The sequence below is a fragment of the Ambystoma mexicanum genome, chromosome 9 (assembly GCF_040938575.1).
Source record: "Ambystoma mexicanum isolate Mex_15411 chromosome 9, UKY_AmexF1_1, whole genome shotgun sequence".
Classification (NCBI taxonomy): Eukaryota; Metazoa; Chordata; class Amphibia; order Caudata; family Ambystomatidae; genus Ambystoma; species Ambystoma mexicanum.
The window spans coordinates 236,174,695-236,198,982 of NC_090931.1; the positions used below are offsets into that span (position 1 = coordinate 236,174,695).

At 44.3% G+C, this 24,288-nt stretch overlaps 1 protein-coding gene across 1 annotated transcript in view; it reads right to left on the reverse strand.

Moving 5' to 3' along the window:
- RBM7 (RNA binding motif protein 7) overlaps positions 1–24,288 on the reverse strand; it is a 248,578-nt gene that overhangs the window by 137,013 nt on the left and 87,277 nt on the right. The window contains exon 3 of the mRNA XM_069614528.1: positions 19,031–19,136. Within this exon, the coding sequence (XP_069470629.1) occupies positions 19,031–19,136 (106 nt within the window). The remainder of the gene's footprint in view (positions 1–19,030; positions 19,137–24,288) is intronic.

Here is a 24,288-nt window from a genome sequence, read left to right on the forward strand (position 1 = left end):
GACTGACTTGCCTCTCCTGAGCTTCCCCTTGCGCTCCTTCAAGGCTTTCGCCGTCATGGACATGCAGTCCTCACACTCCGAATAATGGTGCTCGGCTCCCAAGCACCACACGCAGATCCTGTGTGGATCCGTTATCGACATTTTTTACTGCAGTCTCGACATTTCTTGAAGCCGGATTGTGGCGTCGTCGGTTCTGATGAAGATGCCATCGAGAACGAGTAGGTATTTATTCAAGTAGATATAGGGTTATCCTGACTGAACTGAGCAGCGACGTTCCGAGGCCCCACGAAGCGCGGAAAAATGGAACTGAGCAACGGATGCAGCGCGTGGCTATTTATGGGCATGGTGATGTCGGCGCCGATACGGTGGCCGTCGAGGGACATCGACTCGGCGGACGTCGACGCGCGGCGCCCTCTACAGAAGAAATTTCCGAGGCCAGCAAGCTGGAAACGTATTATCAAAGATAAGGAATACGTCAGAGGACACAATCCCTTCGAAAATTGTTTTTTGGGTACAAGGAAGTAAACTGAATAAAAACCCGCATTTACCAGGAGGAGGCAGACAACTTTTCCAGCATATCCTGAACTTCTTCCAGCAGGATGCGCAAGTGTTCTGGCGACAGGCGTCTGCTTCTTGGTAGGTGGTAGTGAGGTGGTTGGAGAAACTATACAATACACGTGGGCAACGGTCTTTAGTAACCAGGGATCTAAAGTGATCCCCCTCCCAGGCGCGGATAAATTAAGACAGGCGACCCCCGATGGAGAAGCATGGGAGGGGACCCATACCAGCGAGTCACTGAGGTGGAGGCCGGGGAGCCTCTGGGAGTAGAGTTTCTGCCTCTACCCTTGCCCCTACGAAAGCCTCTTTGCTGGTACTGGAAGTTGTTAGAGGAGCCCTGACCAGAGGACCAGGGAGTAACCCCCGAACCATATTGACCTTGGGACGAGCTGGGGAAGGATTGGCCAAAAAGAACCTTAGGGCGTTAGGGCAGCCGTGTTGGTGAGAAGGTTTAGCTGTAATCTGGCTAAGTGGCTTAAAGTCTGTTGCTCTTTTTTGCAGTTTCCAGGGCGTTGTCAACCGCCTTTCCAAATAGGTTGGATTCCTGCACAAGCTTTTTAATTAAGGAGGTTTGTGTCGTTTTTTTAACCAGGCTTTCCTCTCGAGTAGGGTAAACTGAGCAAGGGTGCGTCCAGCGGTTTAAGCAGAGTACAGAGTCCGGATATTCTGGTTCACTTGTCTGCCTTCTGCCACGACCACAAGCAGGCGTGATCGGGTAGGCTCTGGAACCTCCTGAAGACTATCCTGTACTAGGCCCCACTGAACATCACTGTAACTTGCAAGGAGCGTGTTGGTGATGATCTTTGTGGAGTAGGGCGCAGAGGCGCTGACCCGCTTACCAAGGGCATAATGCTTTTTGCAGTCCTTGTCCGGAAGGGAATTCTACAGACGCCATTGGTACCCATGCCCTTTTGCGAGTGGTTATTACAACCAAGGAGTAGTCGGAGGGGGCTTGGTTAAACAATTTTTCCACATAGGGATTGACTGCCCGTGTAAGAGACTGGGACAGTAAAGAAGAGGCTAGGTGCCTTTTAATAGAATTTATTAAGGAGGATGGCTTGACTAACCAGAGTCTTTTCCTTGAGGATGCCCTCCACAAGTCCGAGTCAGGGGCCGCTTCGTGCATAGCAATTTTTAAATGGTCGGCTGCTCTCTTTAAGAGAGGGTTGAACAGCATTTGGTCATCAACTGGCGATGAACCTCTCTGCGGAGTAGTAGGGTGATCCAGACAGGTGACGTCTGGGTCAGTGGTATGTGGTCGTGTGTGCCACAAGCCCTGGCCCTCCGACTGATCCCAGTCTGGATCTTGATAGACTGGGTTTTGATCATAAAGGTTAAACCCCTTTATAAGAAATCTCCTGGGTCTGCTCATAGGGGTCGTCCCCAAAGATATCCTGGTGTCCCTGTGGTTACTCCAAAGAGGGAAACTAAGCACCAGGGGGGGGAAGTTTCTGAAATTTAGAGGAGATGGGGCAAGAGTCCACTTCCCTAGGTCTCTTCAAGACTCGGTCAAACTGGTCTGAAAAAGGTCGATGAACTCAGCCATCTTAGCCATACATTAAACCTCTCCCTAGTCCATGCAGTGGAAGCTGAAGGGTCAGGAGGTGGGAAGGGCTGCACAGAAGACGTCTGACCACCAATGCCAGACTAAGTAATGGACATGCAAGCTAACAACTAGCAGAAATTGCATTAACCTGTAACCATTTGCTGTGTGAGCAGACCACCTTCCAACAAGTCTCAGGAACAGCTATGGGCGCAACCTTTGTGCCTAGCTTGGCCAATTTATATGTGGAGCACTTTGAAATAGAACACATCTATGCACAAACCTAGCCATACCTTAGACAGATCGTAATGTGGCAAAGGTATATTGACTATGTGCTCCTCATTTTTCAAGGAACATCTGACATACTAGTAATCTTCCATCAGTGGCTCAATAACTGCAATACACATCTAAAATTTAGCATAGATGTGAGTAAAACAGAGACCCACTTCCTGGACTTGCACATCACAGCGCAAGATGGTCAACTGATTTCCAAAGTTTACAAGAAGGAAACAGACCGAAATTCCCTCAAGTATACCAGTTACCACCCACGAGCCCTAAGGGATCATCTTCCTTTTGGGCAGTTCCTGAGGTACAGAAGGACCTGCACATTGACACAGGACTACAGCACACAAGCTAGGCTCCTCAAGAAATAACTGACAGAGAGGCTACCCAAAAGAAATCATCAACACTTACAAAAGAGCATGAAATATACCAAGAGATGTCACCCTACAACATCCTAAACCCGATAACAGGAAAAACATCACAGCCGTCCTGAGCTACTCACGCATCTTTAACTACTTGAAAAAAGAAATAAACTGGCCAATCCCGAATACAGGTGAGAGCCAACATGCACTCCCAGCATTTACGATTGAAAGAAGACAAAATCTCAGACTGCCTGGTACATACCCTGAAAGAACCAGACAGGGATGATTTGGAGCCACCAATCTGGGGGACAAGTAGACCCACTGGCCATCCCGCCCTGCAGGGGATGCACAATATGCGCCCAGACAGCTCGTGCCACAAGCCTCAACATAGGTTGAAAAAACCCATGGGAGAAAAGGAAACTAACAAATTCTAACAGCAAATGAGTGGTCTACCTCATCACACGTCCCTGTGGGCTACGATAAGTCGGCATGACGGCAAGGGAAGTTAAAGAGACAGAGTCCTGCATTACAACCAAAAGACTAACAGCGCTTCTAGTCACCCATTTTCAAGCCTGTGGACACTGCAGACCAGTTTAAATGGACCATACTAGAGAAGATCAGATCCCCCCTCCCCCCGGAAAAGGTGGCAATTTCACTCAACTCCTACGACGGGTGCAAAATTGGATCTTTTGATTGATCACTGTAAACAACGGTTTAAATGAAGAAAAACAATAGCATGAACTGTCCGTCATGAGATAATCAGATACGCACTAAACCAGTTCAAGGACAACACACCTATGGTCAGAAATCGGTATTATGACCATGGAGAGGGTGGACAGCAGGGGAAAAAAAAAAAAAAAAAGCAGTGTCCCAAAACACGGATGACGTCTCATTCCCCGTCAAAAATAAGCCCCTAGGCAAGGCAGAACATCTACGGGACATCTCTGGCACAAAATAAAGATACATTGAAACGGAGGCTAGACACAGCTAGTGGGACGACACACAACAGAAGGGAACCATAGCAATGTGAACTTTACAGGCCACCATCGAACCACCCGATAGGTCGGGCCCCCATCACACAACCGACACATTACAAGAGAATTTTTGACCACCTATGTAGGCATGATCAGGCCGTAGACTGCCCGCGACACAAAACAACCATACGATCTGTGCCCTATCATGCTCATCTCATGCAGGCTGGGCCTGGATGGCCCGTGACACGCAACATATTCGAGATAATTGCACTTTAGTACCCTTCTCCAAATATGCCACACCTGTGACATAGTGGGCACCTAGTACGCACAATGAATGAATCATGAAAAGCCCAATTTGAATTTACAGTTCTGTGCAATTTGCGATCGATCAGCACACTCCAAAATGGCCGACCGCATTTACAGGCACCCAGCCGAGCAATAGAAGAGGTCTTATGTACAGCACTCAGTAGCACGACTCCAGGCAACCGCTTTGTTGTGCTGACAGCGAGAGGCAGACCGCTGAAGTCTCACAGCGGCAGGAGTAACCTGCAGTAACGGTAAGCACAAACACTGAACCTGCTACTTAGCTGGTTATCCTGACTCTGCAGTAGAGGAATTTACAGCGGGTGCCCATGGAAGAACTCCGGGACCCGCTGGAAGAATCCTAATGATCACACTATGATGCGGACATTGTTTGAAAGATCTACACCGAATGAGCTTAACACTTGACCGGTGCAATGCGGTCATGAAATAAGAAACCAGAGACCTGCCTGCGTTGTTTAAGATAACTATGCTGATTGCACTACGGCAATGGAAAAAGTCTAATAAGACTATGTACAGAATGTGTAGATCAGCTGGTATCTGTAGCACAGTGCACTAGCAGAAGCGTTGAGGCACCCGAAAAAATTGGAATTCCTACCCACACGCGTCTTTGATATATTCCTTGATCTAGCCCACATAGATCAGCAGTGGCAATAAAGCTGTCGCCTATAAAGTTGTTTGCCAAATTAACTGCAAGGGGGCTAGGCGATCTTAGTACTGGCCCAAATGTAGGTATTGAAGACACTGTTCGTCACAATGTCTGCATTGGTGACATTGTATGTACAGTGCTGGCCGCAGAGCCACTGAACTGACAATACAGACACCGAACTGACAATACAGACACCTAGCAATTGGTGGCATGCCGCAGGCAATAGTAACGGCTCCACCCACTCAAATGGAGACACGCTATCTGGACTAACAGTCTGATCAAAATAACAAACAAGGTGATCAGACCATAACCAATCACTAAAGCACTACCAGCATTTTACCTCCTCTAGGGGACCTGGCAGTGAACCACTACATCCGGAAAGTTTCTTACCACGAGTAAAGAACCGGCACGCATCAGTAAATCCTGTCCAGATAGATTGGTATCACATCTGGGTTTAAGGTAAAAAACGAAAATAAAGAATACCGTTACCACCATTTGCAATGTCAATTGTGGGGACTATACAAGAGAACAGAAGAGGACACAACACGTGGGGGTGTGGGAGCCCATGGAGGATCCAGCAGTATCAGAAGATGCAAAGGATCTTGCACAAGTGCTATCACAATTTAATTTTGCATGTGAAAGAAATATATGCTTCGCAGACCCAGGCCAAAATAGTTTAAATGTTTCCCCTAGGCTGGATGTGGTAACGCTGCCACATCTGATGGGCAAGGTGATCTCAGAACAGATCCTGACTAAGAGGACTAGAACCAGCATCTCATTGAAACAGTTCGACCTGGAAGCACGATATCCATGAAGAAATACATGATCTAATTGACCATTCTGCAGAAGAGAATATAATATCTCCAGTTTATTATTGGCTTCTTTCGCCAACCTTCATTGGGTGTCGAAACAAAGAAGAAGAAAAAAGGAATCAGAAGGGAATCTAGTCTATAATAAAGAAAATAGTAGGGTCCATGATACACCCCACTACATCAACCTAAGTAACTTTTACAATTCTTTAGTTTCGAATCACTATCCTTGCACTGTATATTTTTATAGCTGTACTGAACCACGCATTACCATCTAATCTGTTCATCATGCACACACTCCTTGGAATGTGAATAAAATGTTAGACGGCATTGGGCCCAAAGGAAATACTTCCTCCATGAAATGTCGGTGGAAGTAAGGCAGATTTGGTTCAACCTCTTTCAGCTGTTGATAAATGCTGCAACTGCGTAAATTGGAGAAGCAGGGACAGCTACCTTCTTTTCTTTCCTATTAGATAGGCGGCATACCACCTCCAACCCAGAGACAGGGATGACCTATAGGGATAGGGTGTTCTTCCGCTTAGGGATATTGGTAGCATACACATTAAAATGTAAAGAAAATTACCATCTCTGCCACATCCAGGAGAATCCAGCCATAAACATTTCTAAGGCACTGTGGGGAGAAATGTACCTTAATCCAAGAAGTCTCGCCAGATCGGAGTGCATGTAGAGGCGTCCAGGGTGCCCCCCTCTTAACTCCGACCCAAGCTGCTGCTTGTGTCCCTTTAGCGAGTCCATTAACAGGGTCTCCAACATTGTGTTGATCTTCCTGCATCTTAAAGACTAGAAGGTCCACAGGAAATTTTGTATTCTGCTGCTCCACAAGACTGAGCCTCTCCAAACTGCCTTTTAGCCAGGGTTGCGAAATGGACTTTAAAAGACTTGCTGTGCTTAGAAACTGCCTCCATTTGACTAACCAACTATTTTCCTTCCTAAAAGACCTTATCTTATGCGGTTTTGCTAACTAAACCCAATTACCGTATTTCTTCTGTATTACGCAACTGCGCAGTAGTACCGATAATACGGTAGAACTCTGTCAAGCGCTGTAACAATTGTAACCGCGAACTACAAACTAAGCAGTGGCATGTTAGGGAGAATTTTAATTTCAGTGCTAAGGACCAACTCCCGAATGAGTGTGACCTTTTTCTTACTCTCTCATGTGTTTATCTCCGATTTGGATTTTATGTTTTCACCGTTTTTGGAGTCTGACAAACTCCATAGGCATCTGCTTTTTTTAATAGTGACACACAGCACACCTTCCAGTGCAGTGTCACTGAGAAATCCCTTGGATTTCTCTTAAGGATTAAATACCTTTTCTTGGGTGAACTACCATTCCCAAGACTAGTAAGGTGAAATGCCTCTTACTTACCTTTTCTCTTTGTAGGTCCAGCACACATAATCTTATGTGGAGTGCTGGGGGTGGAGGGGTGGTGTAGTTACTTGGTAGCCCCGTATATTACTTTCTCATGTAACATTTTTGTTACAACCACTACTTTCTTCTAACCAAAGAACAAGTTACTTACCAACTGGTAACGTTCTTACGATTGATGTTCCTCCAACGTATTCCTCATCTTAGATGTATTCCATCCAGCTTTAGCTGCTTCAGAAATGTTTTCTCGGCAGAGGGCGCCGTGCGTCGATGTCGTCGAGTTGATGGTCCCTCGAAGGCCTCCGTCGAGGGCGACGTCATCGGGTATCCAAGTAGCACGCGTGGCGCCCGTTGGCCTCAGTTCTGTCCCCACCCCCCCCCCTTGCTCTACTGTGTAGATTGTGCCGGTAGTCAGGTATTAGCCTTGCGAGAGTTGAAGTGGCAATAACCCGGAAAATCTACAGCGGGGTAGGATGGGAGGGCGATGAGGAATACGTTGGAGGAACATTCAATATAAAGAACGTTACCAGTTGGTAAGTAACTTGTTCTTCGCATGGATTGTGTTCTCCAACATATTCCTCATCTTAGATAGACTCGCAAAGCAGTATAGAAAATTCTCTGGAGGAGGGAGTAGATTTTTGATACCATTATATGGCAGAATATAGCACTGCTTTACCAAAAGCCAGTTCCTTAGACTGGGAAGCATCCAGACTATAGAATTTTGAGAAAGTGTTCATCGATGACCAAGTTGCTGCTTCACAAATGGATTTTATGGGAACACCTCTTTGAAGGGCTGTCGAAGAGGCAAAGCCTCTGGTGGAATGGGCCCTTAAGCCTTCTGGTGGGTCTTTTCCCCGCTAATCTGTAGCATTCTGAAATGCAAAGCACAACCCAACGTGATATGGTTTGTTTCGACACGGATTGATCCAATTTCCTTCTGGTGTAGCCAATGAAAAGTTGATCATCCACTCTAAGCTTGGAAAGCTTAGAAATGTAAAAGCTTGGAGCTCTTCTCGGGTCCAACCTGTGCAATCTTTCCTCCACCTTACTAGGACGAGGTGGAGGGTAGAATGCGGGTAGAACAATTTTCTGATTTAAAATGGAAATCAGACACAACTTTAGGTAAAAAGGAGGGTGTAACCCTTAAGACCACTGTCCCTATGGAGCACAGTATAGGGTGGCCCAGAAGACAGTGCCTGCAATTCGCTCACTCTTCTTGCAGATGTTAAAGCAACTGGAAAGCAGTTTTCAATGTTAGTAATCTTAATGGAGAAGTGTGCAAGGGTTCAAAGGGCCACACATTAAGGATTTTAGAACCAGATTAAGATCCCAAATTGGTACTTGAAATGGGTAAGGAGTAAACACATTGGGGAGTCCTTTTAAGAATTGTACTATTAAAGGAATTTTGAAATAGGAGCATTCTTCCGGAGAGCGCTTGAAAATGGAAAGCGCTGCATGATTACCTTTAATGGTCCCAACATTTAGACCTCTATGTGCTAGAGACAAGGGGAAGGACAACACTTCCGGAATGGAACATGGAAAAAGTTTTGCAACTGGTGCAGAGAAAAGAATGTTGATCCGTTTCTAACGGCAATGGTCTAGAGATTTTGGTGCTGGCCTTCTTGCCGAAAGCAACACCTCTATGACGTCATCTGGAAGGTCCCAATCCTTGTATCTTAGCCTTTCAGATACCAAGCATGAAGGTTGAGAATCTTGACCTGTGAATGGAGAACCTGGCCTTCCATTTGTCAGAGAAGGCTCTCTCTCTGAGGAAGATTTAACAGAGGACAGATGGACATGTCTAGAAGGTCCGGGTACCACCTTCTCCTGGCCCAATCCGGGGCAATTAGGATCATGTGGTTTCCGAACCATCTCAATCTCCTAACCTGAGGAAGGACGGGAATCGGAGGGAACGCGTATTATAGTGGGAAGTCCCACTCCACCACGAACGCGTCCCCTAGGGCTCCCCTCGAGGGGAAATTCCCTTGAGCAATACCTTTCGCACTTCCAGTTGAAACAGGTCTACCGGAGGGGATCGCCAAAGGGGCGAAGAGCTCTTGAATGACTTCCTGAGCCAGTTCCCACTCGTGGGACACCATGCTCTGCCTGCTCAGAGCGTCCGTCATATTCTCCTCCCTGGCTAGATGAACTGCCGCTAAAGAGATTCCTTCTTAATTTGCCCAATACCAGAGCCGCATTGCCTCACTGCACAGAGGTAGTGACCCTACACCTCTTTTGTTTAGATAATGCACGGCCACTGTGTTGTCCGTCATTATCAGGACATTGTTTCCATTGACAGATGGCAGAAAAGCCTTCAGCGCTAGTCTGATTGCTCTCAGCTCTAAAAGATTGATGTGTAGTTTGGACTCCGATGGAGACCAACGACCGTCGATTGTCAGATCGTTGGCATGAGCTCCACACCCCATGAGTGAGGCATCCGTCACTACTGTAATCTCCAGACATGGTTGCCAAAACTGTTCTCCTTTTAGGATATTCTCTGTGCAAGTACACCACAGAAGATCCTGCCGAACCTTGTTTGGAATCTGAAGAAAATCTGTCATTTGACCTGAGAACTGGGACCATGGAGTCTTTAGAGCCCATTGAAGGGATCTCATCCTCAGTTGTGCCTCTGGCACTAGGAAGATGCAGGATGCCATGAGGCCGAGCAACCTTAAGAAGTCGTAGGCCTGGAAATTTTGGAATTTGGAAACCATCTGAAAAATGTCTTAAGCCCTCGACTTGGGAGGCAAGCTCTTTCCCAAGGATGTGTCTAATACAGCCCCTCTGTACTGGAGCTGTTGGGAAGGTGTCATTTGTGACTTCTTGAAATTGAGGGAGAAGCCCAGTCTGTGGAATAAGTGGCAGGTGACTTTCAGATGATCCAGTGCTTGTTCGGCAGAACGTGCCCTAATCAACAAATCGTCCAGGTAGGGGTAGACGTGAATCCCCCCTCTCCTGAGGTGCTCTGCCACCACTACCATTAACTTGGTGAAGACCCTTGGGAGGTGGTCAATCTGAATGGCAGGACTCGAAACTGATGGCGAGTCGCCAACTACTGACCTCCGGTATTTTCTGTGCTTGAGATGAATTGGCACATGAAATTAAGCATCCTGGAGGTCCAATGACACCCGCCAATCTTGAAGTTGCAGGTCCTGAAGGATCTGAGAAAGAGTAACCATCTTGAACTTGTCCTTCCTGAGGAGCTTGTTCAAGCCTCCTAAATTCAAGATGGGTCTCAGTCCTCTGTCCTTTTTGGGGATAAAAAAAAATAAGGGGAGTACTATCCCTTGTTCCTCTCCGGTACAGGTACTGGCTCTATAGCACCTTTCTCCAGCAGGGTTAGAACTTCCTGCTGTAGGAGCGGGTCTGAAAACTTCAAAGGGTGTCTCCCTGGTGAATTGCTTTGAGGTTGCGTTAGAAAAGGAAGGCAGTAACCTTGGGCTATTATTTCTAGGGCCCAAATATCTGAAGTAATGGCTCGCCATTCTTGCAGATGCTGCGAAAGCCTGCCTCCCACAGGTGTCTTGTGATGCAAGTCCTCAAAGTGGTTTTGTGGCGGTTGATGCGGCCGCTGATGGCAAATAGGCTGCAGCTGGAGCTGGCTTTGCACGTTTTCCTCGTCCACCACGAGTGGCTTCTCTCTGTCCCTTTGACTGGCCATTCCTCTCACCTTCCCATATGAGGAGTATTAACGATAGGATTGTCCCCTCCAAGATTGTCCTGACGCACGAAAATGCTGAGGTTGTCGAATAGCAGCTCCTAAAGAATAGGCAGCTGCTTTTGAGGTCTGCAACCTCTCAAGGTTCTAATCAGCCTTGTTGCCAATAAGGCAAGACCCGTCGAAGGGCATGTTCAGAAGACGGTTTTGTACGTCTGGTGCAAAACCAGACTTCCGTAACCATGCAAATATGTGCATTACTGTGCTAGTGCCCATGGACCTGCTCACATCATCTGCAGTGTCCAATCCAGACTGAAGGGAATTCCTGCATGGCCTTCTTTCCATCTTTAACAATGGCGAGGAATCCTTCCCTTTCATCCCCTTCTGGTATGTGCTCCGCCGCCATTGCGATGCACTCCCAGCTGAAAATACCTTGCGTGCCCAACCATCCACACGCTTGTCGTCCCTATCGGGAGGGATAGAAGGGTGCGCCACCTTATTTGAAGCTGTAGCTGCCTGGACCACCACCAGACTCTCAGGAGTAGGGTGTTTAGACAGATAGCCGGGGTCGCTACTGGAAGGGCGGTATTTTGAAGTAAGTGATTTATTCACCAGAGGAATAGAAGCCGGAGTCTCCCAATTTTTGGCCACCCTATTTTGCAAGGCTACATGGAAGGGTAAAAATTGGATCTTCGGTGGGACCATGATCCAATATATCGGTCAGATCATCCTGGATGAATTGAGTTGGTGGTCTAGCCCATCCTAAATATTCAACCACCTTTGTCATTAGGTGATGGTATGAGGGACTGGCATGTTCCCCTGGTTCTGGCCTGCCAAAATCTGTTTCAGGCGAAGTATCAATACCACTTGCATTATGCAAGGTTTCCACCTGGCCCCTCATCCTGCTTTCCTCAGAAATCAGGCATTCTGGGACATTTGGGGTGCCATATTCCAGTGCAAAAGAAACATTTTCCTCATCAGACCTCTCCTGTTCTTCAAATATTGAAGTTAAGGATTTGAAAAATTCTTTCCTTGGCAGAGGTTTAAAAACCTTTTCTGGGAGAGGTGCATCAGTGGAACCTAAAGGCATTACAGCCTTTGCAGCCTTCTCTTTTGCTGTTATTTTGACAGCTTCTGGCTGAGTTGGCTGAATTGGAGCCTTTGGAATATTTGGCGCCGAGGGCTTCGGAGTCCACAAAGGTGCCAATGGAATAGTGGTAATCGACGGGGCTGGCTTCAAGGGCGTCAAGGCGCTCTTCGAAGACTTACCCTTTGAGGTGTGTCGGGTTTCAGATGGCGTCGATGACCTCGAACGGTCGACTCGACTGGTCTTTTCGCTCGGCGTGCTGGAGGGTTCCCGATCCTTCCTCCTTCGATCACCCGGGCTCAAGTGCGCGTGAGTGTCGGAACGATAACGCTCCCGGCCGACTTCTGAAGACGACGCGGACCGAGGCTTCGCTTTTTCAAACACCTCCATCATTTTTACCCTGAATGCTTCCCACTTTGAGGAAGAATGTTTTGTAGGGCATTTCATTCGTTTTGGGGATTCGTCCGAGGATGAGGTGGCAGGGGACCAGTGGCATCGTTTTTGGACTTTGTCGAAGACTAAGAGCGATGAGAATTGCTTCGGGACCTAGACCGATGCCTTTCGTGTCGAGGAGATTTCTCCTCACGGGACCTTGACTCGACGCTAGAAGCTTTTCGGTCGGGTTTACGACCTACCAGCAGTTTTTCCTCTCTCGCAAGGCCTTCCCCATCATCGCCCGACACTTCGTACAGGCCTCCATGTCGTGGCCTTCCCCGAGACACCACTAACATTCCCGGTGCGGATCTGTGATGGACATTTTCGAACCGCAGGATTTACACTTTTTGAATCCCGATCGCAGTTGCCGTAGTCGGTGTCAACGACAAGGAGATATCGAATATCTCCAGTAACTGCGCCACAGAACTACTCGAGGCGCGCCGAGTCTCTGAAACAACACGTACTGCAGAAAAACGGAACTGAGGCCAACGGACGCCGCACGTGCTACTTGCATACCCGATGAAGTCACCCTCGACGGATGGCTTCAAGGGACAAACGACTCGACATCGACGCACAGCGCCCCCCCCTGCTGAGAAAAAATTTCAAAGCAGCTAAAGCTAGATGGAATACATCTAAGATGAGGAATACGTTGGAGGACACAATCCATTTGAAAGGTACTTTTTCGGGCTTGTGGGGTACTTAGCTTCTTGCTTTAAGTCGTGCTGTCTCACTTGAGACTTGCACCTGCTTACTCTAAGTTGATCTCAACTCACTTTGCACAGGCTTAACAGCTTGTGTTCCTACAAGTGATTGTCCTGAACTCTGACTTTGTGCAAGACTTTTATCCAAGAAGTGCATCTGAACTAAAGACACTATCCAAATGACCGGCTGTCCTGGCACCCTAAAGGGACTCTTCCAAATCCATTGACTTTGGTATTGCTTGTCCCTCCACAGGTTGTAGCTTGTTGAATACTGTTACTGTTGGGAAAGGCTCAACTAAACATTTGAGGATTCAGTTGCCCTCACATTTTCTAAGAAACTGTTCTAACCTTTATTTTCCTTAACCCTTTATTTTCTGCAATCCAGAATCTACAAAGTATATTGGTGTGATATATAAATTCAAATACCATCCTTGTAATTGAAGTCACCTCAGGGTGTAGGAGAAATGTATTGAGCATATCCAAAGATTATTCACTAGCTTCATTGATTCTGAAGAGTAACTTCAACGTTTACCTGAATTGTTACAATCCTCGCCTTTTTAAAGAATGCTTATTTAAAACAGGCGTTAAATAATTATTTATAACTGAAACCTTGAGTATAAGTTTTACTTGTATTGACCGATTTCTCTACAGCTCACATTTACCCCTTTTGAGATAGGCCTGGCTGCTCAGTCACACCACCAACTTGTGTAGTACAGAAGGTGGGTTACCTGCTACCAAGCAGGTAAGTCTTGTGTAATCTCACACAGTGAGACTGCACCAATTCTAACCCAACACGGCCTATGAAAAGTATCTAAAAGTAGAGGTGTGTTTGTATTTAAAGACATATCTTGTGTAAATATAAATCAATATTTTAATATACATTTACATTACCAACTCGGTTCAGTAGGCTTACCTACAGCTCACATCTTCCTCTTATGATAAGCCTAACTAATCTGCCACTCTATCAAGGTTCCATGAGTAGTACAGACTGATAGCAAGAGTTGGGGGATCTAAAAATCAATGGGATAGTTTTATAAAGTCTAACCTCGCAGTGGACTTTAGGAAAACTCCCCTAACCACCACCAGACACTCAACTACAATCTACATTGCTACATGGGGATCAGCAAGATGGTCTTCAGCTGGTTCAAATCCTACCTTGTGAACAGCCAACAGTTTGTACAAATTAATTCTTCTAGATCACCGACTCTACCCATCACCTGTGGAGTCAAGCAAGCATACATCCGGTAACCATGATCTTCAATCTTCACATGGAAACGCTCTGAACCTGAGAACAGGTCAAAAAGCACATATCAAGGAAGACAAAGGTCCCGGTACTAACTTTCTCTCCTGCAGGAAATCAAGTCCATCACAGAAGAAAACTTCAGATCTGCAGCCCAAGCCTTGGTCCTCTCCCACCTGGATGGTCGTAACACACTTTTGGAAGGCCTTCTGGTAACTACCCTGGCACCCCTAAAATGTGTTGTGCATGCTGCATCAAGACAAAAAAAAGTCTGCTAATTCGACCACATCACTCAGACCCTCATCGAACTGCACCGACTCCCACTGCAAGCTCCATTACCTTCAAATACTGTTGCATCATCTACGTCACTCAAGTCCAAGCTACCTCACTGAGAAACTCTACATCCCCAGAGGCCTGCTATCCACCAAAAGTAAACATGCAGACTTTAATTAATACAGTGCAGAAAGGAGTACCGGAAGACCAGCCTTCACTTATGCTCCAAGACTGTGGAACCTCCTCCCCAACAACATAACACTTGCTGCATCACTTCTACAGTTCAGGAAAGAGCTCAAGACTTTCATCTTCAAGGAATGGCTCCTAAACCAACACCTAGTCCACACACTCCCCACCCTACCTGAGACCCAGTGATCTGCTCCCCACTGTCCACTTATGATCCCCAATTTCCTCCCCTCCCCCGTTAGCTGCCTGCTCCTCTTTTCTGCATTTTCCTCACTGTGCCCCCCCCCCTCATACGCTTATAAAACGCGCCGTTGCTTTCTGAAGCTAGGCACGCGCTCCATAAATACCCTAATAAATCTTCAGATGGTGCATTTGGAGCAGGTAGGGGGACATTGAAAACAGAAATGGCATACATATTAGAATGGCCATGGCAGTCAATGGGTGGGTAAAAAGCCCAACAGCGCCCCCAGAAGCAGTGTGTCCTTCCTAACATCCCATCTCTGTCACATGCCAATACTTTTGCCTTTATTATTAGGTGTCCTTGAAGCCACCCTAATAAAATCTTCCAAAAAACAAGTACGGGCAACGAGAACAGTTTTGGCTTTTGTGCAAGCATGTGAAGCAGTTTGCCAATCACTACCATAGTGGTATTAACTGCCCATTGATGGTAGCAGGCAGTGCTCCAGATATTTTGAAGTGGGATTTACTTGCTATTTTTTTTTATGTTGTGTGTAAAATTATGTTTTATGGAGTACAAATGTAAATCCCATTCCTAACTGGAGTATTTTGTGAGTAAAAAACAAATGGCAACTGTAAAACAGAAATATTTGTGTAATAAATGCTTAATTGCAACTAGTTAGTTATTCACACACATTAAAAAGAGACATTTCTCACTCTTCAGGTCAGTTTCTTCCTGTGGCACTTTGTGTACTACTTGTCCAAACATCATGGAGCTGTGTGGCTGAAAGCAGGGGGACTGGCACATCATGGGTCTCATTTTTTGTTGAGTATTTGTGCTCCCTATTTTTATTTCTTGGGGGTATTTGCCCATTTTCAGGGAGTAAAAGTGGCTGATACACCCCTTATCTGTAGGGATAGTAGCAGGTGCAAGTAGCTGGGGGCAATAATAACAGTGCCAGGCAAATGCTGAAAACTTCCACCCAAGTAGAAACTGTTTGCTTTGCCAATGCTTGTATTTAAACAGGACTTCAGTGAAGGACACGGATAGTGCTTATAAAAAATAGAGTGGCTGAAGGTAGACTTGGTGAAGACATTTTTATCAGTGGCGTGGCTACAGCTCCAATTAATTCTGAGAAGACTTCCTTTAAAAAAATACAAGCTTGCACTTCAAGAACAAAGTTTGATGGTAAGGATTGAAAGAATAGCTCAGATTGCAGTACGATGCATTTTGGGCAGTGATGGGTGGGAATGGCCATAAGCATTGGCATTGTCATGGGCAGTCAATGGGTGGCTAATGACCAAATAACGCCTACAAGCCATGTCCATTTTCATATGCCATTTCTCCCAAACTATACTCGCATGCTTTATTAGTCATCTTTGTATGAATTCAATGCAAAAAATAATTACGCTGCAGAAACAAAATTACTCTGACAAGTTTATGAGTTAACAGCAATCCAAAGATGTCCAGCATCCTGAATGTGTTCATTAATGATGCTGGCAAACATCTAATCAATTTGCCTGAGAAGCACGCTATTATCGCAGCTGTAAAAACCCAGAAAAAAAGGGAGACTGCCAAACATGTTTTGACAGTGGGCAGACAAAAGCCCCACATATGCGTTTGCTTTGGGGAGTTTGGTCAATAGATACGAGGCTATTACAGAAACCTTTTGGAATTATTGTTTAAACACGGACTCAATATCCTTGTAGATAGCCTTCCATCAGGTGTGGTTTGCAGGTGGTGTGGAGGTGTCTCCCCACGCACACCCCCGTGAATAGTAGGGCTGATGGTAAGCCTCCCAGTGAATAAAAGGGCTGATGGCAAGCCAGAAACATGATCTATGGTGCAAGGGCTAAAAGTTGTAATGATTTTGTATGAATTTTCTATGAAGGCAAGTTTTATACTTTTTAGATTTCAGTATTTTGGTACATTTTACTCTATTCTTGGGTATGTTTGTGTCTTGTTTTAAGATGCGACAGACTGAAATTGGTTTAGAACATATTGTATGTTATAAGCGGTTTTATGTCTCATGTTTTATGAGTTAAGTATATTTATGTAATATCGATGATCGGGTAATTGTAGGTGATCAATTAGTACCAGTACACATTTCTTGTATTGTGTCAAGTTAAAACCTTGTGTAAAGTTCAATTTGAACCAAATCACAATAAAGATATTATAAAAATGTTTCCCGGCCAACTCTTCCCTTTGAGTACTGGAAGGATGGTAGAAAGTTACCAGAAACCAGTCCACGGGGTGGCACTGTAACAACAACACTCTCAACCTGAACACAAGTAACCAAAAGCTACTGAAGCCTTCTCCCTGCGGACATAATCCATTTCAATGGCAGACACTGTAACCAGCTTACATTTTAAGAGGCCCTTTGCCTCCTATTACAGTCACCCATTCATAGCCTCCCGTTAAAGTTATGCACTCTGTATGTAATAGTTAATTTGTATTGGAAGTTACCTGTACTTTAATTGTAACCTGTAAGCCTATGCTTCGATACCTTCGGGTTAAGAGCGCCATATAAATAAAGTAGTAGGACAGGTGAATCCAAGGAGGTAGACCGGGAATTTTAAAACGACCACACAAAAAACAGGGAACATAGAAACACAAGGGTTATGATTTGAAGTGTATAAACATGAAACCAATATGGGTTTAAAAATAGTAGGGTGTTAGAAGTCTGATTACAAGAATGCTTAGAGGAAACAGCACAAACAAGCTGCAAGTGAAGTGCATATCAAGAGGTTGTTGGGTGGTGTTGCTACAACAAGGAAAAAATGCAAGACTTGCTGGGTTTTGCAGTCCTCACCCTTTGGGTCCGTTTATACAGAAGGTGAGGATTTCTTTTTTATTTTTTATTTTTAAATGCACAATATTTTTTCAGAATCCTCGCAACTATTGAAATTAACATTTGCAAGCAGATGGACAAAACTATAGTGAATGTTTTGCAAGCCCTTAAAATGGCGCCCTTCACTCTTCGGCTAGCGTCACTCTCCAAAATGTGGCTTTTCCTTAGTAAATAAATGATGGACATGGCCCAAGAAAGCCACCATGTACAATAGAATATAGTTTTCTTATGTTTTAGTTGCATGTGACAAAAAATGCAATATTTAAATATGTGCTTTTGAAAGACATGCTAACTAGTGCCAAAATGCTCGTTCTTCTGGGGACTCCTGCACTGCAATGGTACAGTCACCGCTCGCAATCGGCAAACTTCAAACAAGTGGCTGTTTGGTTTTTCAGCTCCTCGTGTCTACCGCAAATAGCAACACTGTGGATCCTGGCTTTCCTTACATCTGGGGTCCCGCACTCTGTTGAGGGGGCTCAGGCTCGGTCAGTTCTGCTTTGTGGAGCTCTTGGCCAGCTTAAAAGCAATGCACACAAACTGGTGTTCCTCTCCCTGGCTATCCGGTTCCAGCAGTGACTGCAGTGTATACTCGACCAGCTATGAGAGGATGTCCAGGTGGCTTACTTTGGAGTTGATTGGTCCCACCAACTCATAGGGAGAAGACATCCTTGCAGGGGCTTCTCTGTCAATATGAATTTGGAGTTTCAGCACAGCAGCAGGGCTTCACCAGGCAATCCAACAGTCCAGGAGATGCAGCAGGCGTCCTCAAGTTGTTCTTCGTATTCCTTCGTCCAGTGGTCAACTCTGCCTTCCAAGCCAGACAGCCAGGCGGCCAATCACCTAAGAGTGCATTCCTGTTTCCTAGGAGACTAAGCACAGGGAGTCGGGCACCTCCCTCATCAGACACCCTGTAGCCAGAGGTGGGCTTCACTCGTAAATCACGCCAAAGGCAAAATGAACAAAGGGACCAAACCTGGTTTCGCGCACAGAGTAAGTCAAGAAGGACCTTTCCACAAAGAAATGGCGAGAAAAGAAGACCGGGCCATTTTGACAAAAACAGCACCCATGGGTGCTTTACCATGGCTGCGAACGCAGCCTGCAGTAAAATCCCATAATGGTAGTAAAAGGTAAACCACTGCCACTCGCCATTCATCAAGGAAAGGGTAACGCTACATGAGAAGCTAGACAAAGGAGATACCAAGTAACCCCTCCAGGACCCCATTATAAGTAAAGTCAATTTCACTTTACTGCTCTGGCAAACAGTAGTTACTTCCCTGAAGGTGCAGTGTGACAATGTAAAAGATGATATGTCTCTCTCTCCCCCTCCCCCCGAAGTTTGTACATCCACTATTAAAGGGCTTACAAAATAATAATTATAATTTCAACTTTATACAATATGGAGCCAATGCCAGGGAAAATCAGGACTGTTACAAAATATAACAATGATACCTTTAATGTTTAAAGCTGAGAGGGGGCATATAAGTGTACCTAATGCACAGAACAGCTAAAGTACGCAGGATATTCTAAAGTTCTCACCGGTTTGTGTTCGGAGTTTGGGGTGGTGTGCTTGTTGGACTCCCATTTCCACTTGCATATGGCGAATGGCCTACATTGCCCCCATTTTGTGAGCCATGGCTGCTTCCTGGAATGAGAAAATATACTATTCACAAACTGTTTAAAAGCATTTAACAAAAAAATATGCCACAGAAATGATGCGTAAAGAAAGGTTGGACACATTATTAGTGTAGGGAAAACAGACATCGAGACTTGCTCAATTTAAAATACATTAAGTTCACAGAACGAAGAGCCATATGTACAAGATCCAAGAGTAAAAGGGAGTAGCCACATGGGATTGGTTAAAGACAACATTCGTGAAAATACATAGAACTGCATTCCAGTTTCGTCACAACATGCTACTTTCAGGAGATACAATCTTAATTGAAGTCCCATGCTAGGGGCTCAATATTGCAGACCAGAGGTGCCAGCTTTTGACATCAATTCAGCCAATAAAGACAACCATATGCTTAGTAATGGATAGACAATGGGACCTCTCAAAGTGGGTTTACATTACTCAAGATGCAAGCACAGGGTTTCATAACTGATGCAAGAGGCTTCACAAATACATTTCAAAGTGATTATGCCCATAAAACTACAATACAACAATATGACCTAGTCAACAGGAAAAGCAGGTTATGCCAGTTAGTGTCTCCTCCATCATAAGAGTCCAAAACTGAACTGCCTTCCTTAATAATTGATACAATGAATTTTAATAACTTCAGTTATCGCACAATCTTAGGTCACATATCACTATGTTCACTGATACCAGACAGTGCTCCAGATAGGATTTTGAAGTGGAAATGGGTTACTCCCCATTTTGGAGCTTTGAGAGTAAATGCAATTTCAAGGGAGTAAAAACGAGTTCTCCTTCACAAGAGGAGCAATTATGTGACATCTAGCAGACGCGTGCAAAATGTTGGAAAGGATTCTCATAAGTACGCAGTCTGACAATGTGACAGAAAAGCATGTTTCTCACAATTAACAGATAAAGCACAGATCCCACCATGCTTCCATAGCATGCAAACAATCTCATGGTCAAACGCTGGCTAGAAAATCAGCCTTCTATCCTTCTGAATTCTGTAAATTATCGACTGAGGCAATAATCAGAGCTTGGATGTTGGAGGAAGCCTGCATTAACTGCTACATAAAGTTAAATAGCCATCTAAATTCCCTCTACAGGGACAGGTCTTGCTTAGTTTCTATCACAGTTACAAATGACACCATTCATTTTGTGTTGCTTTTGTAACAGTGCTGGGGAGTAAGCCGTGAAGTTATGAAAGATCCTGTGATTGGTGTAATGCCAATCACTCAACTTTGAACAAGGACCTTGCTGCCGCTGACCATTTATAGTACCATTAACACAATGGTTCCAATTTAAGGTTAGTGACATTTCCCATTTATCCGTGCCTAATAAGGCTTGAGGCACAAGTATTTTACACCCTTTGAATAATTAGCGTGTTAAATTTTGAGAGTCAAAATGATTTGCCTACATGAGTAAAATGTATGAGTCAAGACAACCAAAACATGAACAGATAAATAGAACACATTATCACTAAGACAGAAACGATATGGGCTTCAAACGATGTATTAGATTTGTAGAAAACCCTGTCCTACACATTACCTTGAATAAACGCCACATAAATGCATCTTACTGGTAAATGTACACAACACAGGAACTCCGAAAAATACATGTGTGCAATAAAGCCACGCAATCACTTAAAATAAGCATAATTTGTTTTTGCAAAGGATATTTCCCATTGGTAAAATTGTCCATCTTTTTTACTGATAGGACCCTGACATGCTAGGAAAATAACTAGCATAATGCTCCTCTTCATGACAACACAGAAGTTAAACAAAATAAACTATTCAACATCGCACTGTGTGCCGTTTCTTTCTGAAACTAAATACACAGCTCAGTGCAAATGTGTTTTTCAGACTGCAGCATGCAATTTCATCCAGGCATATACCAGTTAAGATGTTCTAAATTCTGTCAAGTCACCTGACCTTAGCAATGCTCTATGTTCTCAACTAGTGCGTAAATTATAAAGATAAAAATATATAAGTGTTGCATTTACAATATTGTAATGCATAAAAAGGCCTGGCAGGACGCTTAGCTGGAGGCCTGATCCAAGATAGCCATATTTTATCCATGTGTCCTAATGCTACAAGATGATCTGGATTAAATATGATTTTGATTCAACAATTTGAAAGTAGTTATTGCCAACCATTTTACATGCATTGAAAATATATCAACCTACCAAGATGGGGTGTGTACTCTCGGAGTGAGTCTATCAAGCAAGCCGACTGAAGGTTTTGACCAATCCAACGTGTGATATCACCATGACAAAGTGTGGGAATATCACCAATGATTTAAAAAAAAAAGACTAACATAGGAATGGGGTGAGGGACAAAAACGGGAGTACTCTGGAATCAAGGCTGTGTAGAATGATAAAAATGTTCCAAATGAAGGATAGCTGATCTTAGATAATACGGAGAATTGGGTACTACCCAATCCTCCATATGGGGCAGTCCTGCATTCCAAGAGTAAGGAGAAGCTGGCTGGGAGTTCCTTTAAAATTCATGAGGGGGAATCCTGGCAAAGTGCCTTAAATAATTACTTAACCCATTTTAAACAATATTCTTAAATATTGTAGTGGGAAATGCTCTGCATCCAATGACAAGCGAGATTTCATTGCAATAAAAAGCAACAACATTTTTCAGCACTCTGTGCATAGTGTATAAGCGATAGCATATCTATACAGCGACAGAAATTGCAGATATCGTCCGTTCTCCCCAAGGGGGGGGCATCCCTCTGTGGAACTTAGTAGGTGAGCCTGTACCGCAAGAACCCCCCCCACCCCACGAGGGGTTGAAGCAACTGGCACCTCACTAGAAGAGTCTCCCCCTTTGGGGACAAGGAATCCCATTCCTGTGAGAAACTCCCTAGGCCAACTAAAATAGCTGCATAATTGAGACCTGTTGAGAATCATAAGACTAATCCTACTCGGCCGAGTCAAGATAACGAGCTGAGAACAGTGAAAGCCAGAGAAGTGATTGAGCATCATGCTATTCTTACTCGAGCCAGTCAAGATAACCAGAAGATAACCATGGACGCAAGAGAAGTGAATGAAAATGGTTGACTATTCCTACTCTTAACAGTCAAGCTACTGAGAGTAGAGCACTAAAAAGGGCGAGAAGCAAATAAGAATCATTCTAGGAGTACTCCTACTCGTCAAAGCAACAAAAAGTAATTAATGGGGAGAGTGAAATTACAAACAGATCCAGGTGTCATAATATAGAGGGTAAAGGTTTTGAACCACCTCAAGGAAGTGAACAACAAGGAGGACTCAAAGGTTAGATAACATTACCCTCGTAAGAGGAAAGAATAACTCTTGTAGCAGAAATAAACTGACATCCATGACGCGAGACTATCAGTCCAGGGTTTAGACTGAAGAGAAGAAACAAAAGCATAGCGCGAAGTACTTACAAACTGTATGAACTAATGAAAGAGGTCGCAAGATACTATTTGAAAATCAATTATTAAATAGAAGTTTGCAAGAAGCTAATCTTCAGGCGAAGGGAGTCATTCTCCTACCCTTAGTTAAGATATAGTGGAATGGTCAGTTAGGATTAGTTTGGTGAATGTCTTAACAAACTGTCCACTCTCCAAAGACAGACGAGCACCGTAGCAAGTTTTTTTTTTTAGGTACGGGACACCAAATGGAATAGAGAGATGGGCATTATCCATTTTCTTTAAAAAAAGAAAATTGAAATGTCATACAAGAGTGTGTCCTTCTGACCCACCACAGAAGTTGTGATGAAGAAAGTCTAAAAAGGGATCAAGATAATCCCACTGCATTAAAGTCTGCATGTAAAGAGGAAAGCGTCTACAAGTGATGACAAGAGTGTGAGAAAATACCTGAAGGGAAGATATGGTAAACCGAAAACGACAGAAAATACGAAACCCAAGACTATTCTTGAAGACAAGAATTAATCTCAAAGAGTATCCAAGGAGATTATGGTGAGAACTCTCCGCGACAGAGAAACACTAAATAAAAGCCTTTAGGAAGGTAAAGAAAAGACATGAGAAGATAAAACGGTATCTTGGCCTTTTTAAGTTAAATATAGTGGTAGGGTCAGAAAGAGTTAGTTTGGACCGAGGACATTTTTATGGACTACCCGACAATTGACAACCAACACCTTTTAGTTTCCTTAGATGGGTAGGGAAGGTTGGGCCTTTTACTTCTACATTTAATAAAAAGGAATTGGAGCATGTCTTGGAACACAAGAGGCCATCACTTGTTTTTGAATAATAGATATGTTTTAGCTCAAATAATGATTACAGACTTGTTCTTCCTGCAGGAGACCTGGCTTACCACTCGGTTTGAATTGGAGGGCTACTCTAACTTTCTGCCTATCCCCTAAACCTAATCAGGTCGGCGTGTTGGTGGCCTCCGTTTGGGGCTAAAGCTGCATACCATATGAGAGAGATTTCTAATGCTTGTTTGAATGAGCACTTACTATGTGCGGTCTTAACCAATTCTCCTTTTGGAGGTGGAAATACGTTACTAATTACGTATTAGGACCCGCCAGGCAGAGACTTTACAACTGGACTTAAAAAGGTATTGACCGATACCCTTAGAATCTGGCAATCGCAATTCCCAAAAGGTATCATGCTGGCCATGGACTTTAATGTGGATTATTAGGACAAAAGCCTAAATGTACTCCTGGGGTTAGCCAAGCTCCAACAAAAATTGCGTTAAGGTAAAAAAATTGAGACATCCAATGGTGACGTTTGATCTAATCAACTAACTACAACCACTAAAGAAGGCCAATATACTTCGACAAATGGCAAATATAGCAGCTGCATTATTTCATTTATGTTAATGGAGCGGTCTTCAAACATTTGCCTATCCTTAAAGTATCCCTGGTCACTATGAGAGACCATGCAATATTATAACTAAAATTGCAGGTTGGCTATACTGTGATCCAGGAAAAACTAGTACATAACCCACTGTTACTTTGCAGTGAAATAGACTGCGGTGGACGAAAGAAAATATTTCAAACCTAAATGCCAAGTTGATATTGGAGAAAACAGGGGTTTCTGTGCTGAAAACATGCAACTGAGAGTTGGATAACCTCCTCAATCTGTATGGGCCCCCAATTCTTGGCATATAATCAGTAGCAAACATCTGGGCAAGCCTGGTATTCCCTATGATTTGGTAATAGCAAAAGGG